The sequence below is a fragment of the Narcine bancroftii genome, chromosome 1, assembly GCF_036971445.1.
Source record: "Narcine bancroftii isolate sNarBan1 chromosome 1, sNarBan1.hap1, whole genome shotgun sequence".
In the NCBI taxonomy this organism is placed as follows: domain Eukaryota; kingdom Metazoa; phylum Chordata; class Chondrichthyes; order Torpediniformes; family Narcinidae; genus Narcine; species Narcine bancroftii.
This window is the reverse complement of record NC_091469.1, coordinates 366,691,577-366,716,544: the sequence shown is the minus strand read 5'-3', so window position 1 is coordinate 366,716,544 and position 24,968 is coordinate 366,691,577. Positions and strand designations below refer to the sequence as shown.

Genomic DNA, 24,968 nt, shown 5'->3' with positions numbered 1-24,968 from the left:
TATATTCACCACCCTCTGTGTTAAAAAGATGCCCCTCACACCACTTAAAAATTTTTCCCTTCTCACCTTAAATCTATACCCTCTGATTTTAGATTCACCCGTTCTGGGAAAAAGACTGAGGTCCTCACTCAGCCTCCCATGTTCCAGGGAGAAAAGTTCCTGCCTATCCAGTTTCTTCCGATAAGACAAGCCCCACCCCCAACCCTGCACCAGTTTCAGTAATATTCTCATTAATCTTGACCACACCCATTCCGGCTTAATGTGAGTGGCATAAATTGCACACAATACTCCAAGGGCAGGGTCATTAATGGCCTGTACAGATGTAACACTACATTCCCAATAAAGGGAAGTATACCAAATGCCTTCTTCACCACCCTGTCTCCCTGTATCACTACTATGCACCTGCACCCCAAGTCTCTCTATTCGACAGCATTCCCTAGGCTCCTACCATTCACTCTGAAATTCCTGCCCAGGTTTACCTCACACTTACCCAAGTTAAATTCTATCTGCCATACCTTGGCCCACTTTCCCACTTCATCATATCCTTGCTGTTAAAGAGAACAAATAGTGTTTTAAGATCCTTTGGGTTATTGGCTGATCACATGTATCCACGAAATTGTTCAATTGTTTTATTGACGTTATCTCTGGAATCCTGGAGTTTGATGTTTTGTATCTGTACCCTTATCCAGATTTCCTGAAACAATCCAAAACATGGCCAGCCTGATTGGAAACCTACTAGATGTGTCTTGGTGACAACTTATTGTCTAATTTTAACCCCCGCACCTTCAGCACTGATTGTTTTTACTGCCTAAGTCATTCTTGGTCATGTTAGTGTGAAAATAAAATTTTTAAAAACACGCTGATGCTGCAAATCTAAAGTAAAAGCAGAAAGAGCTAAGAAAACCCAGTGGAAAAAAAAAAAGACAGCATTTGTGCAGGGTGAACATTTCAGGTCAAAAACCTTATATCTGAATTCACGATGAAGGAGCTTCATTTGGAAATTCTGACTCTGTCACTTTCTGCTATTGTTGCCTGAACTGCTGACTTTCTACGAGCATCTCTTTATTTTGGACATTGTGACACAGCAGAATAAATGAGTTTCATGAGCTTGAATATGGACTTTGTGGCTAATTTATAGGAATTTGGGCCTCACTGGTAAGACCAACAATTCATGGCCATATGTAATTTTCCTTCAGATGATTGTTTCTTGAACCATGATATTGTGTTCTAATTCTAATTCTGGAGTCCGGTCAGACCCTCTCAGTATGATTATAAATTCTCCGATGCTCCATCTGCTGAAATATCTAAGACCAGGGGCAAGGGACAAAGAACGTGAGAGAGCGGCTAGAAATATTCTTTCAATATTTGTGGAGTATGGGATTTATTTAATGGGCTCTTTAAAATATTTCCCGTTTACAAAATAACATTTATTTCCAAGACCAGGCCGACATTATTCTTACTCAACCATATTTTAACATTGTCAGCAAGTTTTCTTCTTTTGCTGGGTTTATCACTTGTGATTTTATCACAGCAAATGGAAAATATTGGCTCATTTGAATTGCCCCCCACCCCCCACCGAAGAAGAAATGCTCCTTTTCTTGCAACAGTAAATTGACCCTATAAAATAACAGATTTTTATGACAGAGTTCAACTTAAAAGCCTGCAGATGCTGGGATTGTAGTGCAATAAAATGTTCTGGATTTTGTTTCTCCATGAAATTTAAATTCTTAAATTTACCAACTTAGAAGCTAATGATGAATCTTGTTAAATTCCAGACTGGGAAGCACGCATTGATAGTCACGGGAGAGTTTTCTACGTGGATCATGTGAACCGTACCACAACATGGCAGCGACCCACAGCTGCCACTACACTTGATGGTTTGCGGCGGTCCAACTCCATCCAGCAAATGGAGCAACTTAACCGACGGTATGTGATTCATTCAGACGAGGCACTGCGCACTCTGTAAAATCAGGGTTAAGTGAGAAATACGGCTGGAAAGTCCTTCATTCTTCTGAGATGTGTGTGCGTGTGCTTGCAATGCGCTGAGGTAGCAGCAAGCAAGCACAAACTCTAAAGACTGTACAACAGGCTTTATTCCAGTAAAAGTCTGAACATCAGTTCATGCCTTGGTGGCTCCCCATGTGACTGGCTCAGGAAGGGGCGATTCAGGTCGGCTGATTGACAGCCAGCCAGGTGGAGTCAGCCCCTTAGGTGGTCTTCCTGCAGGTACAGAGATCACCCCCTGCAGTAGGCTGCTGGTTGTATCATCACAGTGCTGTTATGTTCTATATTGAGATAACTGACAAGGTAATCAGAAGTAGCTTGAAGAAAAACATTTTATGAAGCCAATAGTCAGGACTTGGAATATACTGCCTGAAAGTGTGGGAACTTTGAATCGTCACTTTAATGTCCTGAAATTCATGACTGAGCCTTCACAGGCACCTGTGGGGTGGAGAATTCCGCAGCTACCATCCTCTCTCTAAGTACCAAAGTTTTTTTAATCTCTGTCTTAAATGGTCCACTCCTTATTCTGAGATAGATTCTTGGTTCTTGATTGAAGAGGCTGGTGTATCTCTGGAATTCTCTTCCCTGCAAGGTGGCAGAGGCAATATCATAAAAGCTATTTAAACAGGGAAGTCAAAAAGGTTTTGAAAATCAAGTCCGAGGGCAGATCTGCTCTGATCACTTTAAATGGTGGAGCAGGCCTGAGGAGATTGGCCTACTCCTGCACTAATGGACATTTTACCCCGTTGAGCCTTGAGAGAATTTTGTAAGATTACCCTATAAACTCCAGAAAGTATAGGTCAGTGGTTCTCAACCTTTTTCTTTCCACTTACATGCCTCTTTAAGTAATCCCTATGCCATCGGTGCTCTGCGATTAGTAAGGGATTGCTTAAGGTGGTATGTGAGTGAGAAGGGAAGGTTGAGAATTGTTATTGAAATATTTTGCTAGAAAAATTGTCATTGGCCCATTTCCTTTGGAGTTATGAAATTGCACATAATGAGTCAATTAGGTACGATTAAAACAGTGGTTTTCAAACTTTTTCTTTCCACCCACATACCACCTTAAGCAATCCCTTACTAATCTCACAGCACCTATGGCATAGGGATTACTTAAAGAGGAAAGAAAAAGGTTGAGCAAATAAACATTTTCATAGCTTTGCACTTGTTAACAATGAGTAAATTAAAGCATATTGTAAATGATAATGACACTCAACTTAAAACAAATATAAATGAATTGAAATGATAATAAATGATTAATAATGAATAATAATGATGAATTCAAAGACAAGTTTCTGAGAGCTCGCGTTTCTTCCATGGTTATTCCAAGAATGAGTACGAGCTCTGCTTGGATATTACGACGCATGACATCATAGTAGCTATAGTAATTCTACAAAAAGAACAATCTTTCTTAAAGGGAAAGTCATAAAACAACCGCAAACCATAAACACAAGGTTTTAACCTCTACACTTCTCATGTGGCAAACCCACCAGCTTAGGATTCTTTGAAATCCTCTGTGTACTCTCATTATGGGAAAGAGACTAAATTTGTGCCCAGTGCGCCAGGTGGGGTCTCACTGCGGGACCCCACATGAATGACGTGACATTTTTACAACTTTCCTCATACTCTTGCAATTCTAGCCAGTGGGTCATTTTCTCCCTAATTGCTTGCCTCACCTGCGTGTTAGGTTGTCGCAGCACATACAAGGGCACCCTGCTCCTTTGAACATCAACATTTCCCAATCTGTATCATTTTAAAAATGTTTTAATTTCACCAAAGTTAGTGACCAGATTTTTCACATTGTATTCCACTTACTCAGTTTGTTTGTAGCCCCTCCCTTTGTATTCCTTCCTACTCACAGTCTGAGCATTGAATTTTCCAAGTTCAGGGAACCCTTACTTCCTGTATTTTCCCCTCTCTCCCCTTCAGATCCATTTCTGACCCTCCCATTTTTCATTTCCCATACCTCCCCCCATCACCCATTTTCATCTCCCTCACTCTCCTTGTTCTATCCACCTACTCCCCAAGCATTTCGCTCATTGGATTCCTTCCCCCACTTAGTTCCATCTGCCCTTCAACTCTCCCCCAATGATTCCCATGATCAGCTTCCCACTCATCATCCTTCAGCAGCTGCTTCTGCCTTCACCCTCTCGCACCCCTTCCCTCCCCTGACTCCACCTGCTCTTTTTTGTTCTCTTTGCTTGCTTCGACCCATCACTCACCTGTCCCTGTCTCCCAATTCCACCACTCACCCTCCCCCACCTGGCTCCATCTCTCTGTCATCCTTCACCCCACCTGACCCCTGTGTCAACCACTCTTCCCCTCCTCTTTATACCAGCTATCGTCCCTCTCCACTCTCAGTGCCAGTGGTGCAGAGTCTCAACCCAAAACATCAACAAATGCTTTTCACCCATAGTTGCTGCTCAACCCACTGAGTTGTTTTGTGCTTCATATTCTAGCCTCTGCACTGTCTTGTCTTTCTGGAAATATGACATTTTGTCTCCTCTACCAAATTTCTACCAACCAGAGAAAAACCTGATTGTTCCTACTCTTTGCTTTCTCTCTGCTCTAAAAATCCAGATCAGAAATAATACCCTTAATTCCAAGTAGCCATTTTGATGAACCCCTGTGTGAGACAATAATAGAAAGCCTTCTGAAAATGTAAACAAATCACATTCACTGGATCTCCCATCCAGTTACATCCTCAAAGAACTCCAATAGATTAGTCAAACATGATTCCTCTTTCATCAGTCCATGCTGATTCATTGCTCTCCTATTCTTCTTCAGTTGGCATTCTGTTATTCCCTTCTCGATTGATAACCTTGTATATCTGGCCAGTTTCTTTCTACTTTCAGCGACCTACCTGAAGCTGAGTTATTTCTTTGGCAAAGTCATCAGACTTAAAGCATCAACATTTCCAATTTGCACTACTTCTAAACTCAGATCATTGGTTAGAATTTGTGGAATTCCTCACTTCTCAGTGGAATTCTCCTTTAAGTTGTTTAATCCAGTGTGGAAACCTAAATTTACTCTACCATCGAGCAGGCTTTTACATCCCAGTTTCTGCTTTGAATTACTTGCAAAGACTGTCAATAACTATCTTGATCTCTGGATATTGTAATTGATCCAAGCTGCTTTTTGGACAGTACTTCCAGACTGTGAGTATATCAGAAACACTGCCTTATCCTATCCTTGGAACTAACCCAGATGACTAGTTGAGCATTCACTGATCCAGAACAAATTTGTTTCTTTCCATGGAATTCATATTCCCATTATTTCAAACAATATGGTTTTCAAATATTATTTATGAACAATTAAATATACTTGTAGCCACTGATCATAATTCAAAACATTAAATTAGCATTAGCAAATTAAAATGCTTTTAATCTAACATTTTCCAGAGCATCTTGTATTTCTGGGGGCATCTAATTCAGGAAAGTATCCAATTGTTAACAACAATCAAAGAAGATACAATTAATTCACCACATCAGTGAACTCAAGGTCTTCAAATGAATGTTGCAATTGTCTCTTCTTTGTTGCTAATAAAGGAACATTGTAAAACTGGTTTAATTTAGGGAGTGCTAAGTAAGCTTTCTGAATTATTGGCATAATGTCAAGGAAACATTTGTCATGCTACATAAAATTAGACTGGAAAAGTAGTCAGATGTGGGATAAGCAATGACATTGAAAACAGTGATTTATACTTGGCAATTATAAACATCCTTTTGTTAAAGAAAATACAGGTATATGAAAGAAAATTCCTACTCCTATCCTTCAAAAGATGGTGGTGCTTGCAGGACCATATGACAGGATAGCCCTGATGCATATTCTATGATTATCTGTCCTTTCATTTTCATTTGAAGAAATTGAATAGTCATTTGTTTCCAATCACAATAAGAAATCAGATGGACACAGAAAGATAACACCAGGCCATGTAATGAGACTAATATGAAGCTCAAAAATTAATTGTGTTTTCCTGTTCTATTAATTGCAGTTTCATTTTAATTTACTGCAAACACTAAAAGCCAATAATGGTCCAAATTTTATAGGGAAAAAAAATAACAGCAAGGTTATTATGTTCAAAGTTATGAAAGGGTAAAATAAAGAACATGCTTTTGTCATGAGCCCATGTGCCATTAAATGTAAAAATCAGAAGAAGTTGCCATTCTGACTGATGAACCTATATCATGGCAGGAAAGGCCACGTTGGAACACAGAGATGAGCTGAAGTTTCCGTACTTGAGTAATAGATACATTTTTTTTAAAGTTGAAGCATGTCCATTCAAGTTTGAATGCAGAAGGACACTTGGAGGTCAGTATGGAAATGTTGGGGTGAACCCTATATTTCTGCACTAATGACTCTGAATTAATCCAGTAAACCTAAAATGGTGTTTACCCTCAATACATCAATCTCCCTCTTTGGTTTAATGAGCTAATGTTTACAATGGTGGTAAGTTGTTTCTTCTGATTTTACATAATATAAGGATTTAAAATGGCAATGTAAATGTTTTATCCATCAATAAACCCCTTTATTTGTAGCTTTTTGCTTTGAGAACATGTTTTGGATTTCCTAAGTGTTAGTGCAGGCCATTGCTTCGTTGTGCTTCTGATTTCCAGTGAAGTCTCTGATGCAAAATTAATTGTCTATCATGACAAGTACCAGTACAAAAACCCACAAAAAGAGGGTGGGAAGGTGTAATTGTCATGAACAACATCCTTGATTCACTGTAAGCCACAAAATCCAGGTTGATAGAGTCATTGGAAAGGCATTACAGAGGACAAACTATAAAGGAATTCCTCTGCCATTCACAGAGCCATATCAAAACTTGTGCCCAGGAATTGGTTAGCAACATGTGTCTGTGTAGTGATATAGTGTTACCACCAGGAGGAGTCTGAGACATCAGAGTGTGTAGCAGCTGGGGAATGTTGCATCTTGGGAATACTGTTGTATCTTGGGTAAATTCAAGATGGATGCCTCCACATGAGGTCTAGCATGTGTAGGTTCTGACCTTAGTGCTGTTTGCTTAGTTAATAAATATAGTTGTTTAAAAAAAAAACAAGTTTCTTTATTGTAATAAAAGAAATACCAGGAGTGGAAGAAACAGACCAGTTCTGCTGTGCACTGGAGTGAAAGAAAAAACCCACAGACTGCATAGTGAATAATAGTTGATATCAGCAGATAAAATATGGAGAGTTTAAAAACTCCTAATGCTGTCAATTGGACTGGAAATATCGACCAGACTGCATAGTGAATAATAGTCGATATCAGCAGATAAAATATGGAGAGTTTAAAAACTCCTAATGCTGTCAATCGGACTGGAAATATCGACCTGTTTAAGCAGAGGTGTACGCTTTACCTGCAATCAATTGGAATCGATAGCCAACTGGATACACAGAAGATTGCAATGCTACTTACTGTGGCGGGACCTTAAGCTCTAGAGGTTCACAACACATTTGTTTTTGCTGAGGCAGATGACCAGGCCAAGTTCAACAACGTTATCAAGATGTTTGATAAACACTGTTCACTAAAGAAAAATGCAACCTTCGAGAAGTACATGTTTTGCTTGTGCATGCAGCTGCAGGAAGGGAGCTTTGATACTTTTTTTTTAAACAGACATAAAACATGCAATTTTCAACCACTGCAAGATTCAATGATCCATGATCAAATTGTGTTCAGAATTATTGTTAAGAAAGTGAGAGAGAGGTTGCTGCAAGAGACAGAACTTACCTTAGCTGGAGCTGTGAAGATATGCCACACTAGTAAATTCGCTCTGCAGCACGCAAAAAAAATTGGTGATAGTGTAAAAGCCAATGAAAATGAAGGCATAATCGTAATCACAGTGCTTGGATAGGCACACAAATAAAAAATGAGATATAGGAATCAAAAAGAAGATGAAGAGACATTCAATTGTAAATTATGTGACACTAAGTATGCACCAAAGCAATGCCCAGCTTATGGAAAAGTCTGTAACAAGTGCAAAGGTAAAAGTGTGCACACTATGGAAGAAACTGCTCTCAGTGATACAATTTTCATGGCTATGGTGGTGCAGGAAGTGAACAGTGTCAAGCAGGATAAATGAACTGTATCATTGCATATAAATGTAACACATTTTCCATTCAAGTTAGACACGGGTCAAAGGTCAATTTGATCTGTGAGCACAACATCAGGGCAATGGAGATAAAGTCATTCATCCATGTACATCCTGTACAGTTCAAAGCATACAATGGACAGAGCATCGACACAAAAGGTTCATGCAAACTCGAGGTGAAAGTTAAAGATAAAGAGCACCAACTCAGATTCACTGTAGTTCTCGATGGACATGAATCACTGCTTGGTGACAAAGCATGTGAAAACTTAAACCTAGTTAAGAAGGTGGGGGGCGTGGCAAGATGGCGTAGGGAACAGACGTGCCTTCCAGACCTCTCCTGACTCTGATTTATTGTTTTGTCTTTAAGTACCCGTTAAAGTTCTTTTAAAAGTTTATAAATAATAAGAGTGCTGGATCAGTGCCTAGTGGTTTATATGCAAAAAAGAAGGTAAAAGAAAACATCAACATACTGTTAAAAAACTACATTTTCCGAAATTGTCTGGGCCTGCTTGTTTACAAGAAGCCAGGACTCAGCGTAGAATGGATCCAGAAGAAGACATACAGAATTCGGCATTGAAACTCCATTTTATACCGGTAAGGCTCTCTGAAGGGCGCATCCAGCAGCTTTCAGAACAAAGGGCTGGCCGGATGCCAGTATTTCACACAATGGCCACTGTGAGTGCTGTTACTGAGACTTTGACAGTTGAATCAGCTGGGGCGCCACCGGCTGGAGAGTTAAAGAGCTGTTATTCGACTGCTACAGTGGTGGCGCTGCAAAATGCATCTTCAATTACAACGGTTTTTCCAGACATCGATTCAGTGAAGATGATTAAAGAGATTTGGCTTAAAGATAATCCTGACCTTCAGTCTCCTGGCATTGTTGGGGGGACTTTGAGAGGGATTTTTATACGAAGTCAAACTGCTAGAAAAGATACTAAATTAAGGGAAGAGACTGAAGATCCTGTGGTCTCTAAGGAACAGCAAGACCCCATTATGCCTGAATCTACTTCTGTTGAAATGTTTGTTAAAGATCTTGAAGATAAGATGTATTCTGTATTGAGTCACTTAGCTAATTTTGTGAACCCATTTATTTCCAAGATTAATGCGATGGTGGAAGCCATTAATGGAGCTTTTAAGCTTGAAACCATTGAAAGATTTGAAATGTGTGATCAAGGTTTAGTCGATGTACAGGATCAACTGCAAGATGAAAATAGAATAATTGAAACATTGCAGATCCAAAATAAAAATTTAGCAAAAAAGGTTGATTATTTGGAGAATCAATCTAGACGGAACAACGTGAAAATTGTTGGTTTGCCAGAAGGCATAGAAGGACCAGATCCAAGAAAATTTTTTACTGAATGGATTCCACGAGTGTTAGGACAGGATAAATTCCCTGAAGGTTTAATACTGGAACGTGCTCATAGAGTTTTAAGAAGAAAATCTTTTTCAGGACAGAATCCAAGACCTGTTCTGATCCGTTGTTTAAACTATTGTGACAGAGAGACAATTTTACGTACGGCTATTAGAAATGCCCAGCAAAATAGATCTCCTTTGATGGTTCAGAATAATCCTGTTTTCTTCTATCAAGATTTGAGTCAAGAAATTATGTTTCAACGACGCGAATTTAATTCTGTGAAAGAACAGTTGTGGAAAAAAAGACATAAGGCAACATTCAGGTATTCTGCGGTACTGAAGATTTTTCAGGATGGAAATCAGCCAAAGTTCTTTGACAATCCTAAAGAGGTTATGGACTTTGCTCAGTCTCTACCAATCATGCAGTTTCAGGAACGATGTAGTCCTTTAAGGTCTCCAAAGAGAGTAGAGATGTAAGGTGGGATCCAGATTTTTAAAAGAAATGGAAGCAATGGTGACTGAAGTGGTAACGTTGATTTAAAAAAAATACATCTTTTATCTTTTTTTTTGAGAAGAGTTTAAATAATTTAAATAATGATGATAGTTTAATGAAATGGGAGTTGGGAGAGGAAACTGGGTGGTCACTAGTTTCCAGAAGTCATCAGCTACCTGTGAGTTATCTCACACCCAATATTGTGGGGGAGTTAGCGCTTTGGGCGGTTTAAACAGGAGGAGGTAGTCGTGACCTCCGACCTGTTTTTTTTCTTTTTTAATTTTTGGGTTAAGAAGTGAAGGGTTTTTTTTAATTATTTTTTTTAAAAAATAAATATATTTTTTTACTCTTTTTGTTTTCTGATTGTAATTGAGAGGGAATTAGGTTTTTTTTCTCTCCTTTTTTTTCTCTTTTTTTGAGGGGGGTTTTTTCTCTTTTTTCTCTCTTTTTTAAGAGGATGATGTCACAGAAGATAATAAGTCAAAAATTGAGGATGTTGAATTAGATGAAGAGGAAGATGAGGGCAAAGGTGATAAGAAGAAAATCAAGTACAAGTACATTGAGGAAGAAGAGTTTAATAAAATTAATTTAATTTCGATAGAGAATTTTGAAGATGATATAAATGAAGAATATGGAGAATTTTATAAGAGTTTGAACTTTTTTTTTCTTTTTTTTTCTTTTTTTTATATAAGGGGAGGGGAAGGGAATAAAAAGTTTATCTGATTGTTTTTCTAAGGGATGTTTTTGTTCTCTCGATGAATTATAAAGGAAACTTGGTATTAATGGAAATTCTGTATTTATGTATTATTAATTATGATTTTTTGTATAACAGATATGTGGTTGATATATGATTTTAATATTTGAACTTAGTTTTAAAGTAGATTTCATTTGTAAAATACATGTATTATGTTTGATTTAAAATATGTTTAAGGGTATTATTTTAGTATTGATATTTTTTTGTGTTAGTAATTTTTTTTGTTGTTAAGTTTTATCCTTTTTTTGTAAGTGGGGTTTTTTCTATTTTATTTACAACATTGTTAATTAATTCTTCACTCTTTATTTTGGGGGGAGGGTTGGACTAATTTTAAAATAGACAATTAATGTTGTGTTATAATTATTGGGGGGTGTTAATTTGTGTAGTTTAATGATGTAGTATTCTAATTTTTATTATCTTATTTTTTATTATTTCTTTAAATGTAATTTTTATTTTATTCATGTCATAAAATTTTAAATAAAGTTTTAAAAAAAAACCTAGTTAAGAAGGTGTACCACAGTAACTGACCATGCACAGAACAGAATAGAGGAAACACTGGATCAATTTCCCAGCATCTTCAAGAGGTTTGGAGTTCTACCATTCACTTTTAAGATACGGTTAAAAGAGGACACACAGCCAGTAGTTCATGCCCTGAGGTGGGTTCCAGCGCCACTAAAAGACAAGCTTAAGCTGGAACATGACTGAATCACAGCACTATGGGTCATAAAGAAAGTGGAGGAGCCCACAGGATGGGTGAATTCTATGTTGTGTATCATAAAGAAGAAAGGTGACCTATGCACATGAATGGACCCAAAAGATATGAATGCCATTATAAAGAGGGAACATTATCAGATTCTAACTCGGGATGAAATTACAAGCGAGCTGGCCGAGACAAAGTTTTTCACCAAATTGGATGCATCCCAGGGGCTTCTGGCAAATAAAACTGCATCTTGATAGCAAAAAATACTCGACATTTAATACACCATCTGAGGATGCCTTTTGGAATTTCCTCAGCTCTGGAAGTTTTCCACAGGACAATGAACACATCATAAGAAGATATAAATGGGGTACGTGTGTATATGGATGACATGATCCTGCAAGAACAACACAGCAAGAAGCTCGTCAAAATGCTACACCATGTTCAGAAGTATGGATTAAAGTTAAACAGAGAAAAATATCAGTTTGGTGTTGTGATGCGCTCTGGTGCAACAAACTCGAGGAGACTGTACGACAGGCTTTAATCAGCTTAAAGTTGAACACTAGAGTGAACACCAGGTCTGTGCAGCCTCTAGTTCCACGTGCCCGACTGGTTTAGGAAGGGGCCAGCTCAAGTCTTTATATGGGCCGTGATTGACAGTGGGCAGGTGGGGCCAGCCCCCCAGGTTGCCTACCTACAGGTACAGTGGCTGCCCCCTACACTAGGCTGGTAGGAGTGCGGCTATAGTAGTGGTTGTATCACCACATTCAGCCCCTTCTTAAAAAGAGTCCCTGGATTGGGGGGGGGGGGGTTTGTTCTACAATATTTACTATATTTACAAGTTAAGTGGTCCGATGGTCGCCTTTGTCGCTGGGACTGTCACAGGGCTCCTAGTCAATGGTCGATGGGTGTGGGGCTGCTTGAAAATTGGATGGGTCCTGAGTGATCAAGGTGGCTGGTGGTGCAAGCGGGGTGGTGCCTGAAGGAGTGGGGGCATGTATGGGGCACATCCACAGGGGATAGGGGCCTGTGGAGAGGCAGCAGGTAAGTATCATCCTGGGGGGTGGGGGTCCTGGATAAGCCAGGGGTGGCCGGGGTAGGGGATTGGATCCCTGCTGATGCCAGATCTCTGGTCGAGATGGAGTCCTCCTGTCCATTGGGGTACCTGATAATAGGCATAGTTTAGATTTGTGGGGAGAAGGTGCACCTGCTCGACCAGGGGCTCGGACCTGTGGGTCCTCATGCTTATGGAGGAGCACTGGTCCCAGAGATGTCAGCCATGCTGGCAAGGAGACGCCAGTCACTTATTTCTTAGGAAAGGAGAAAAGGCGTTTGTGAGGGGTCTGATGGTAGCCATGTACAAGAGCAACAGTATGATGTGAAGTGCCTCGAGGAGGACCTCTTGCTAATGTTGGTGGACCATCCTTTTGACTAAGGGCCAGGAAGACTGCCTGCCAGATTATCCCATTTTCACATTCAACCTGCCCATTGCCCCTGGGGTTATAGCTAGTCGTGTGACTAGCTGCGATGCCTCGCACCAGAAGGTACTGGTGCAGCTCCTCACTCATGAAGCTGGACCCCCAGTCACTGTGGATAAATGCTGGATATCCGACCATAGTGAAGATCAGCATCAGCGCCTTGATAACAGAGGCAGTGGAGGTGTTGGAGCAAGGGATGGTGAAGGGAAAACGTGAGCATTCGTCTATGACAGAAAGGAAATAGATGTTCTTATTCATGGAAGGCAGTGGTCCCTTAAAGTCGATACTGAGCCGCTTGAAGGGCTGAATGGCCTTCACCACGTGGGCCTGTTGTGAGTGGAAGGAGCTCTGTTTGCACTCTGCACAGATCCTGCAGGACTCAGTCATGGTCTGGACTTCTTGGACAGTGAAGGGGAGGTTCTGGGACTTGAAGTGATACAGGCATATGACACCCGGGTGGCAAAGGGTGTCGTGCAGTGCCTGAAGCTGTTCAGACTGCACCCTGGTCTCTATTGGATTGTTCTCGATGCAGTCCTTGCATGCATGCATCTCGGACAAGTCGCTTCCCTTCCCCAGCAGTCACGCCAGCTTCAAATCAAATCAAATAGCTTTTATTGTCATTGTACAAGTTATACAACGAGATTTATGACAGCAGTACAAGACCACCAATGCAGCGACGCAACCACAGGCAGCACCACAGAAGTTAAATAAAAAATTTAATTTACAGTGCCGTATATGTCCTTTATGTGAATGGAGGGGGGGTGTCGGCTGTATGTATAATAGATGTGGAGGACAGAGAGGGGTATTTGTGGATATGTGTGTTCAGTGTAGTGACAGCCTGGGGGGAAAAGCTGTTTCTGAGTCTGTTCGTTCTTGTCTTGATTGACCTGTAGCGTCTGCCAGAGGGTAGTAGGTCAAACAGATGAAGGGCAGGATGGGTGGGATCCTTTATTATTGCTTGTGCTCTACTGAGGCAACGAGAGGTGTTGAGATCCTTCAGGGAGGGTAGGGGACATCCAATTATCTTTTCTGCTGCCCTCACCACCCGTTGAAGTCTTTGCCGCTCTTCTTCAGTGCAATGGGAGAACCATACTGTGCTGCAGTACAGCAGGATGCTCTGTATGGTGGAACTGTAGAAGGTAATCAGCAGCTTCTGACCCATCTTGCTCTTTTTGAGCATTCTCAGGAAGTACAGGCGCCTCTGGGCCTTTTTGATGACTGCTGAAGTGTTTACAGTCCAGGAGAGGTCGTCTGAGATATTGATGCCCAGGAGGGTGAAGCTGTGGACCCTCGTCACACAGTCACCATCTGTGTAGAGGGGGAGTGGGTCAGACCTGTGCTTCCTGAAGTCCAGAATGATTTCTTTTGTTTTTGTGGTGTTTAGGATCAGGTTATGAGCCCGGCACCACTCGGTCAGATTCAGGATTTCATTCCTGTAGGCAGACTCATCTCCCCCTGTGATCAACCCCACCACCGTGGTGTCATCTGCAAACTTCGCCTCGGTGTTACTGGCGTGGACAGGTCTGCAGTCGGCGGTGTAAAGAGTAAAGAGCAAAGGGCTCAGCACACAGCCTTGTGGGGAGCCCGTGCTCAATGTGCGGGTGGAGGACAGGTGGGTTCCAAGTTTGACTGTCTGTGGTCTATCTGTAAGGAAATCTTTGATCCATGAACAGGTGAGAGGATGAAGGCCCAGAGCAGACAGTTTTCTGACTAGGATATCGGGGATGATGGTGTTAAAGGCTGAGCTGAAGTCCACGAAAAGTACCCTTGCGTAGGTGTTCCTGTGTTCCAGATGGCTCAGCACAGTGTGGAGGATGATGGATATGGTGTCTTCCATTGATCTGTTCGCTTTATAAGCGAACTGGTGTGGGTCGAAGGAGGGAGGGAGACAGTCTTGAATGTGGCCTAGGACCAGTCGATCCAGGCACTTGGTGATGACAGGTGTGAGTGCCACTGTATGGTAGTCATTTAGGCTGGTTATTTGTGGTCTCTTTGGTATGGGTATGATGGTGGAGGCCTTCAGACAAGCTGGTATAATGGCTTTTGACAAGGAAAGGTTGAAGATTGTGGTGAAGACCTGGGACAGCTGATTTGCACAGGCCCTAAGTACCTTCCCCGGTACGCCATCTGGACCAGCCGCTTTTCTTGGGTTTACCCTGGCGAGGGTTCATTCCACCTCGAATGGCTGCACAGTCAGTGGCTCGTAGTTAGGGGTGGACTGGGTTAGAGGGGGTGCAGCAGTAGGCTGCCGGGCGGTGGACTCAAAGCGTGCAAAGAAGGTATTTAACTCCTCCGCCAATGCAGTGCATCAATAGTGCACAGGTGTGCTAGGTTTTGTACAGCCCCCAGATAAGTGTCGGCCGTCTCACCTGGCTACTGTACTCTGATGCTGAGTAGGTACCAGGCATAGAGGATATTTGTCGGGGTCTGGTACATACCTTCCAGGGTGGCCATTACAGGTTCAAAGTCTGTGAAGTCTCTGATGGCCTGGAAAGCCTGGGGGCCCAGCATGGTGCATAGGACCATGAGATTTGTCTGGTTCATATTGATGACCTTCACTTGAGTGTGGATGATCTCAAAAGTATGCTGGAACATCCGGATGCTGAGGGTCAATGTCCAGCCTTTCAAGGGTGAGGAATCTGTCCATGGTCCTCAAATGTTTATGCTCATTAAATTGTGGTGCGCTGTGGTGCAGCAAACAAACACAAAACTCGAGAAGCCTGTACTACAGGCTTTAAACAGCTTAAAGTTGAACACCAAAGTGAACACCAGGTCTGTGTAGTGTTATGAGCCCAGAGGACCCCAAAATCCACCAACAATAGTTATTCACCAAGGCAAATGGTTACTTAAACAAAAGTTACTTTTAATTATCTTTAAACATGAAAACAGGATCAAACTTTAACTTATTACTATTAATTTTCTTAACCTAACTTAACCCCCTTCTAATTCGAAGTGCACATGTATGTAATGTGTGTGTAAGTTTAGAAAAGTTCTTTAATTCATAGTCCAATCTCACTTCTCACTCCTCCAAGTTCATTGGTTACAGGCAATTCTTATACTGTGCACAGAATTTAACATTTATGAAGTTCATCAGGCTTTGGTGCATGGAAAGTAAATCTTTACCACTCAGGGAGGTTCTTGTTAGTTTTCAGAGAGAGATTTGTTGTTCGATGGACACAAACTGATTCCTTCTAATCAGACATGCTAGTGTCTTGATGAAGAAACTTGCCCCATCATGGTTTTCCAGATGATAACCTTTTCCTTTCAGAGCACCACAGAGTTCCTTTTTGCTTCTCTTATTTCAAGTGAAACATTAGGCAGCCAGTCCTCTCCTCTTGTATGGACCACAAGTGCTTTGATCAGGCTGAACTAAGCATTCATAACCTGTCCTCAAAATGGGGTTTTTCCACAAGCTTGCCAGCTTGTCCTGTTCCAGTCCCATTTGCTGCTGCAACTCTGGAACTGAATTTTCTCTCCCTCTCTCTCCCCCTCTCTCTCTCTCTCTCACACACACACACACACACACACACACACACACAGAAAACAGCCTGTTTTACTCTCTCTGCTTGCGAAAATGCACGACCCTCTTAGAACAGCAAACTGCTCAGACAGCCTGGGGTTCTTTTTTTAAAAATTTTATTTATGTCGTTCAAAAAACAATTAGTACACAACATATACAACAATTAACCCTAAACATGAACGTTATTTTTTATATAGAGAGAAAAAAAAGAAAAGAAACCCCCCCCCCCTTTCAGCCAACTCTCCTAAGGAGAGCCATAAAGAAAGAAAATAAAGAAAAAATATTTAAAAAAAATTAAGCATACATATTAAGATCTAATCAATTTAAATTGAAATGTAAATATTCTGAATATAACAACCACTTTTAATAAAAAAACTATAATTATCATGTGAAACATATGTAATTTTTTCCATTATTAAACAATATTTCATCTCATTATGCCATCTGATAATATCAATCATATTTGTATCTTTCCATGTACTAGCAATACATTTTTTCGCTACAGATAAAGCTAAATATACAAAAGCAAGTTGAAACTTATCTAATCCCAAACTTTTCAAAGGTTGCAAACTACCCAATAAAAACACTGTTGGATCTAAAAGTATTTTAATCCTATACAGGTATTCTAAAAACAATTGAATTTTCTTCCAAAAAGATTGTATATGTATACATGACCAAACAGCATGAAAAAAAGTTCCAACAAAATTACCACATCTAAAATACAAATCTGGTTCATGAAAACCATACTTTTTAAATTTTTCAGGTGTTAAGTATAATTGATGTAAAAAATTATAGTTAATCATTGCATAACGTGCATTTATCAATCTAGTTATACTATCATAACAAATATCTAACCAATCATCCTTGGAAAAAATAAAACCAATGTCCGTTCCGATTTACGTTTAGACCTATCCCAACACTTTTTATCCATACCATCCTGTAATATTTGATACATAGATGAAATATACCCCTTCTCTGGTACCTTCATAAAAAAATCTCAAATTTAGTCATTTCAGGTAAAATCATATCGTTTTACCAAAAATCGAATTTGGTAATAGAGAAACAAAGAATTCTTATCAACACCAAAACTGTCCCTCATCTGATTAAAAGATAAAAATTTACCCTCTTTAAAACAATCTCCCAAATTCTTCACACCTTTAAATCTCCAATGCAATAAACTTCGATTATGTATTGAAACAGAAATAAGTTGATTATTATACAATGGAGTCAAAGCCGATAATTCAGCCCTGGAGCCTATCATTTTATTTTTCGTAATCCATAGCTTCATTAAATGTTTCAGTATAGGCACATTATATTGCTGTAACAAATTTATATTCCATCTAAACAAAAATTGATGTATTTCAAATTCAGAAATATTTGCATTCTCAATTGTGGCCCAACTAGGAGGCCGTTCCAAATCCATCAAGGAACTAATAAATTTAAGTTGGGCTGCTTCATAATAATTTTGAAAATGTGGTAAACGTAATCCCCCTATCTCATATTTCCAAGTTAATTTATTCAAAGCTACTCTTGAAAATTTACCTCTCCATAAAAATTCCCTAAACATTTTATTCAAATCTTGAAATAAAATATTATCAAGTAAGTACGGAATAGATTGAAACAAATATTGCATACATGGAAAAATATTCATCTTAATTGTATTTATCCTACCCAATAAATTAATAGGTAAATCTTTCCATTTAATCAAATCAGTTTTAATTTTTTTTATTAATGGAACATAATTTAAGTTATATCAAGATTGATAATCAACATTCAGAATTATACCCAAATATTTAATTCGATCAGTCCATTTCAAATTAATAATATTCTTATAAACTGAATAATCTCCTTCACTTACCAGTAATATTTCACTTTTTTCCCAATTAACTTTACATCCAGAAAGACATTCATATTGTATTAAACACTCCTTCAAGTGCAAAAGTGACTGAGCTGGGTTTATTAAATACATCAATACATCATCACCAAATAAATTAATTTTATACTCCTCATCTAAAACTTTCATACCTTGTATCTGTGTATTTTGTCTTATCAGCTGTGCTAAAGGTTCAATCACTAATGCAAACAAAGCTGGTGATAAAGCACAACTTTGACGAGTTGATCGAGTCAAATTAAAAGGTTCTGAAATCAAGCCATTCGTCAATACTCTAGCTACTGGTTTACTTAATCCAACCAATAAAAAAAAGGTCTTAAATTTCTCCAAAACTTTAAATAAAAAATTCCATTCAACTCTATCAAATGCTTTTTCTGCATCTAAAGATATGGTCTGAAGATTGTCGAAATCTATTAATCAAACTAATCACGCGCAGAACATTATCTGAAGCATATCTATTCTTTATAAAACCTGTTTGATCCATATGAATCAACTTAGGTAAAAGTTTAGCCAATATATTCGCTAATATTTTAGCTATTATTTTAAAATCTACATTTAACAATGAAATTGGTCTATATGAAGATACTTTCAAAGGATCTCTATCTTCCTTTGGAATTACTGTAATTAAAGCACTAGAACAAGACTCAGGTAATTCATAATGTTCTCCAACTTGACGTAATACATCCCTAAACACTGTAGATAAATCATCATAAAAGATTTTATAAAATTCAACCGAAAATCCATCATCACCAGGCAATTTACCATTCGGCATTTCCATCATAGCCATTTTCATTTCCGAATCAGTAAATGGTACCTCTAACTCCTGTATATTTGCATCCTCTAATATCAGTAAGTTCAACTGTGATAGAAAAAGACCAATCGATCCAATTTCTTGTCTTTCTTCAGATGTATATCTTTTTATAAAATGAATAAAATTCATCATTAATCTCACGAGGTTTATGTAATAAGAGAATTCCGTCTAACAGCATTAATAGTCCTCAAAACCTGTTCTTTCTTTAATTGCTATGCCAATACCTTATATGCTTTCCCTCTCCATTCATAATACCGTTGCTTAGTCCTATTAATCACACATTCAAATTGGTAAGATTGCAAAGTATTATATTCTAATTTCAACCTAGATAATTCTATTTTCTGATCTTCAGTAGCATCTTTCTGAAATTCCTTTTCTAACTCAGCAATCTGTTTCTCTAAGTCAAGACTCTGATTTAATCAATTCTTTTTCATTTTAGAAGTATAACTCATTATTTGTCCTCTCAAATAAGCCTTCATAGCATCCCATAATACAAACTTACTTTGAACAGAATTAGAATTTTCTTTCAAAAAAAATTAATTTGTTTTTTCAAAAAATCAATAAATTCTGTATTTTTTAACAACATAGTATTAAAACTCCAATGATAGGTCACTTGAATTTTCTCTGAGGTTGTATATGTAAAATATAACAAAGAATGATCTGAAATCACCCTACTTTTATATTCCGCTTGTTGTATCTTCCCTTGTAAATGTGCCGATACTAAAAAAAAAAGTCAATCCTTGAAAACGATTCATGTCTAAATGAATAAAAGGAGAAATCTTTCTCTGTTGGATTAAGACATCTCCACATATCTACTAAATTAAGATCTTTCATCAATGCTTGAACCTGAACTGCCATCTGAGATTTCTTAACTTTCTTCGGAGATTTATCCAATAAAGGTTCCAAAACACAATTAAAATCACCACCAACTAAAATATTATCATTAGCCTGACTCAAATATAAAAATGCATCTGAAATAAATACTTCATCACCTGCATTTGGGGCATAAATATTAAGTAAAGTTCAAAATTCACTAAAAATCTTACAATTCAATTTAAGAATACATCCTGCCTTTTCCTCCATTGATTGTAATTCAAAAGATAAATTCTTATGTATCAAAATTGCTATGCCTTTAGCCCTAGAATTAAATGAGGAAGAATATACATACCCAACCCAGTCCCTCTTTAATTTCATACTTTCCTTCAGATTCAAATGTGTTTCTTGTAAAAAAGCAACATCAATTTTCATTTTCTTAATATACGCCAAGACCCGCTTACACTTGATCGGACTGTTTAATCCTCAAACATTAAAAGTAGCAAACCTCAACTTTGACATATCTACTATTGTTACTAAATACCAATAATATCTTTATATGAAAACTCAAATCAACGTATATAGGCCCTCCAGTAGGAGAAAAAAAATCACAAATTAACTAAAATGAAAATAAAAAAAAAATTTAAAAACTTTCCCCCCCAAAAAAACTACCAAAAGCCACCAGTGGCTGATGACTAGTAAAGAACTTAGAGCAAATCTCTCCCTCCCCAGCCAAACAATGAATAACATCAAAATATCATAATAACAAAAAAAGTAGAATAAGAATAAGAAAATTCTTCTTTTCATCCAAGAGATTCCAATCTCGAAGATCCCATTTCAGAAAAAGTTGGACTTTTTTCATTCCCGTTTTTCCCATTTCTGCCATTTCTTCCGCTTCCAAAACTAGCAGATTTTTCTTTAGGAGACAATGGTGGACTACATCTTTGTCCTCATGTCTGGCAATGAATCAGCAAAAATCATAGCTTCATGATCATTCTCAAAAAACTGAAATTGATGATCTCCATAAAACACCTGCAACACTGCTGGGTAGCAAAAAGTAGACTTATGCCACAAAGCTTCTTTAATTGGGTTAATTCGACATCGGCGTTGAATGAACTCTTGACTCAAGTCAGGATTTTTAAAAATCTGCTATTCAGAATCAATAATGGAATTTGTCGTTGTCTAGCATTTTGCACTGCTAGTCAAAGTATTGCTTCTCTGTCCAGATAATTCAAACATCGAATTATTATCGGTCTCGGTGGTTGACCAGGTAAAGGTGTTCTTCTTAAAGCTCTATGAGCTCTTTCCAATACCAAGCCTCCAGAAAAAAAATTCTTGCCCTAATACTTGTGGGATCTAGTCTTTAAAAAAACAGAGGATCTTGTCCTTCCATACCTTCTGGCAAACCAACAATTTTCACATTATTCCTTCTACTTTGATTCTCCAAGTAGTCTATTTTCCTCTCTAACTCCTCCCAATTCTATAACTGATTTTTCAACCTTCAACACTTTTTCTATGTGTGATAGTACAGATCTATCACCAATGTACATAGTGTATATAGTTACTGAATCTAGACTGTGCTTACAGCGATTGGCTGAGAGCTAAGCCACGCCTATTGTCTGGGCCTTAAAGGGTTGTGTCCCTAGCCAGGTCGGATCATTCCGGACTGGTCAGCCACCTGTGAAGATCTCCTGTCTTTTGCTAATAAAAGCCTTGGTTTGGATCAACAAGTCTTTGGTTATTTCGACGAACTCTACAATTTTATTAGCAAAAAGAATTTTTTTTTAAAGGGATGGAGCATTTAACTCGGCCAGAAAAACTTGATATCGACCCACAGTCAGCTACAGCCTTCAAAGCCTTTAAGTTCTGGCTGCTGAACTTTGAAAACTTCCTGAGATTCATTGAGGTGGAGGAGGATAACCAGCGTCTAACAGCATTGCTGTCTATGGTGTCCTTGAGAGTCTACGAGAACATCCAGGATGAGACCACTTACACCGCAGCCATAAAGGTACTGAAAGAACTGTATAATCAACCGGTGAACAGAGTTCATGCCCGGCTCGTGCTTGCTTCAAGGAAGCAACAGCCCGGCGAGTCCAGCAGGGCATATTTACAAGTATTAAAGGCATTGGGCAAGGACTGTAACTGTGTGGACAAAACTGCTGCCGAGATCACAAATGATCTCGTCCGGGATGCCTATGTGGCCGGGCTCCGATCGAACGACGTGAGGCTGCGCTTGCCCGAGCAAAGGGTAGAAAAACTAGAGGACGTGGCCCGGATTGCAATCACAATGGAGGATGCAGCCTTAAAGTCCACCGAGTTCTCTAGGGACTGGACCCCACGTTCTGATGTGAGTAGAGTGCCCTTCTACCCTACCACTGACGGCCTGTCGGCTGCTGCTACCCTGCCCCCTGCGAACCCAAAATGTTATTTCTGCGGGAGGGACAAACACAGCAGGTCCCAGTGCCCAGCAAGAAAAGCCAGGTGCCAGAAGTGCCTTAAAAAGGGCCACTTTGCTGCAGTCTGTAGGTCTAAAATGGCCACCGGCAAACACAGTGCCTCATGTGAAGCCCAATCGCCACTATCCCATTCAAACTCTTCTTCCCAAATTGTGCGCCCCAGTGTTGCTGGGATTAGACTTCCAGTGTCAGTTCCGAACGGTGTCTCTACACTTTGGGGGGACCCCACGCCCCCCTCTCGGTCTGCCATCGCCCCACCCCCGAAGCTCCCGAGCAACCCGCCCCCGTGCCCCGGGGCCAATCCTGCGGCCTTTCCACACTCCGGATTGCCGCGCCAGCACTCTTCGCAAACCTCACCCCTGGCTGGAAGCCTGTGGCCACCAAAAGTCGGCAATATAGTTACGAAAACAGGCAATTCATTAGGAGTGAGGTGCGTAGATTGCTGGATGAGGGCATCATCGAACCCAGTTCAAGCCCCTGGAGAGCCCAGGTGGTGGCTGTCAAGAACGGGGAAAAACTATGGATGGTGGTCGACTATAGCCAGACCATTAACCGCTTCACGCTCCTGGATGCGTACCCCCTGCCACGCATCATGGATGTGGTGAACCAGATCGCCCAATACCGCATTTTCTCCACCATTGACCTACGTTCGGCCTACCACCAGCTCCCGATCCACTGCGAGGACCGACCATTCACGGCCTTTGAAGCGAATGGGCGGCTATATCAATTTCTCAGGGTACCATTCGGGGTCACGAATAGTGTCGCGGTCTTCCAGCGGGAAATGGACAGGATGGTGGACCAGAACGGGCTAACCGCTACCTTCCTGTATCTGGACAATATCACCATCTGCGGCCACGACACGCAGGACCGCGACGCCAACCTAGACAAATTTCTTCAAACTGCCTGTCGGCTGAACCTGACTTACAATTTGGACAAGTGTGTCTTCTGGACCACACGACTCGCTATTCTATGTTGCGTGGTGGAGAACAGGATAGTCATGCCAGATCCTGACCGCATGCGTCCCCTAATGGACTTACCCCTCCCCCATACCCAGAAAGCTCTCAAATGCTGCCTGGGCCTTTTCTCGTATTATGCCCAATGGGTTCCACACTACGCTGACAAGGTGCATCCTCTTATCAAGACCACCTCCTTTCCCCTCTCGACCGAAGCCACAGCGGCTTTCGATCGAATCAAATCCGACATCGCTGCTGCGACGCTGCACGCGATCGATGAGTCTGTCCCGTTTCAAGTCGAGAGCAATGCATCCGACTTCACCCTGGCAGCCACCTTGAACCAGGCCCGTCGAGAAGGAGGCCCAGGCCATAGTTGAAGCGGTGCGTCGTTGGAGACATTACCTCGCTGGGAGGCTCTTTACACTGTTGACTGATCAACACGCGGTCTCCTTCATGTTCAGCAACACCCAGCGTGGTAAGATAAAAAACGACAAAATCGCCAGATGGAGAATCGAACTCTCCACCTTTAACTATGACATCCTGTACCGGCCTGGTAAGCTCAACGACCCGCCTGACGCGCTCTCCAGGGGGACGTGTGCCAGCATACAGATGGACAGACTACAGAAACTCCATGAGGTGCTCTGTCATCCAGGGGTCACTAGGTTTGCCCACTTTGTCAAGGCGTGCAACCTACCCTACACAGTCGAGGAGATCCGCTCCATGACCCGAGCCTGTTTGGTGTGCGCTGAATGCAAGCCCCACTTCTTCTGTCCGGATAACTCCCACGTTATCAAAGCCACCCGCCCCTTCGAGCGTCTTAGCGTAGACTTTAAGGGGCCCCTACCGTCGACCAACCGTAATACCTACATCCTTACAGCCATCGACGAGTACTCCTGCTTCCCGTTCGCTGTGGCCTGCCCATACACCATTGCCACCTCAGTGATACAGGCCCTTCACAGTATTTTCGCCATTTTCGGATACCCCAATTCCATCCACAGTGACAGGGGGTCCTCATTTATGAGCGCGGAGCTGCAACAGTACCTCCTGGAGTGTGTTATCGCTTCAAGCAGGACCACGAGCTATAACCCACACGTTAACGGCCAGGTCGAGAGGGAGAATGCCACCATATGGAGAGCGGTTACACTGGCTCTCTGGTCTAAAGGTCTCCCCACCTCTCACTGGCAGGAGGTTCTCACTAGTGCCTTACACTCCATCCGCTCCCTCCTATGTACTGCAACAAATGCCACCCCCCACGAAAGGATGTTCCTTTTCCCAAGTAAATCCGAATCAGGAACCATTCTACCAGCATGGCTCACCGTCCCTGGCCCCGTCCTTTTGCGATGCCACGTCCGGCACTCAAAGAATGACCCTTTGGTCGACCGAGTGACTCTACTCCACGCGAACCCACATTACGCCTACGTTGAGTTCCCAGATGGGCGGGAGGACATTGTTTCGGTGCGGGACCTAGCTCAGCACGCGTTAGACCCAGCAAACCCCCCAACCCAACCTTCCCCAACTCTTTATTCCCCAGGCCCCGTGCCACAACAGAAGGACCAACAGCACCCCAACGACCCGGGCCACCCTGCCGACAACACGACTGGGGAATTGAGTGACGGAGCAGTCGCACCTGACGAGCCCGTTGGCGACACCATCCCAGTGA

At 40.8% G+C, this 24,968-nt stretch overlaps 1 protein-coding gene across 1 annotated transcript in view; it reads left to right on the top strand.

Moving 5' to 3' along the window:
- Window positions 1-24,968, top strand: part of LOC138758395 (E3 ubiquitin-protein ligase HECW1-like) — a 284,362-nt gene that overhangs the window by 104,091 nt on the left and 155,303 nt on the right. The window contains exon 8 of the mRNA XM_069927283.1: window positions 1,776-1,926. Within this exon, the coding sequence (XP_069783384.1) occupies window positions 1,776-1,926 (151 nt within the window). The remainder of the gene's footprint in view (window positions 1-1,775; window positions 1,927-24,968) is intronic.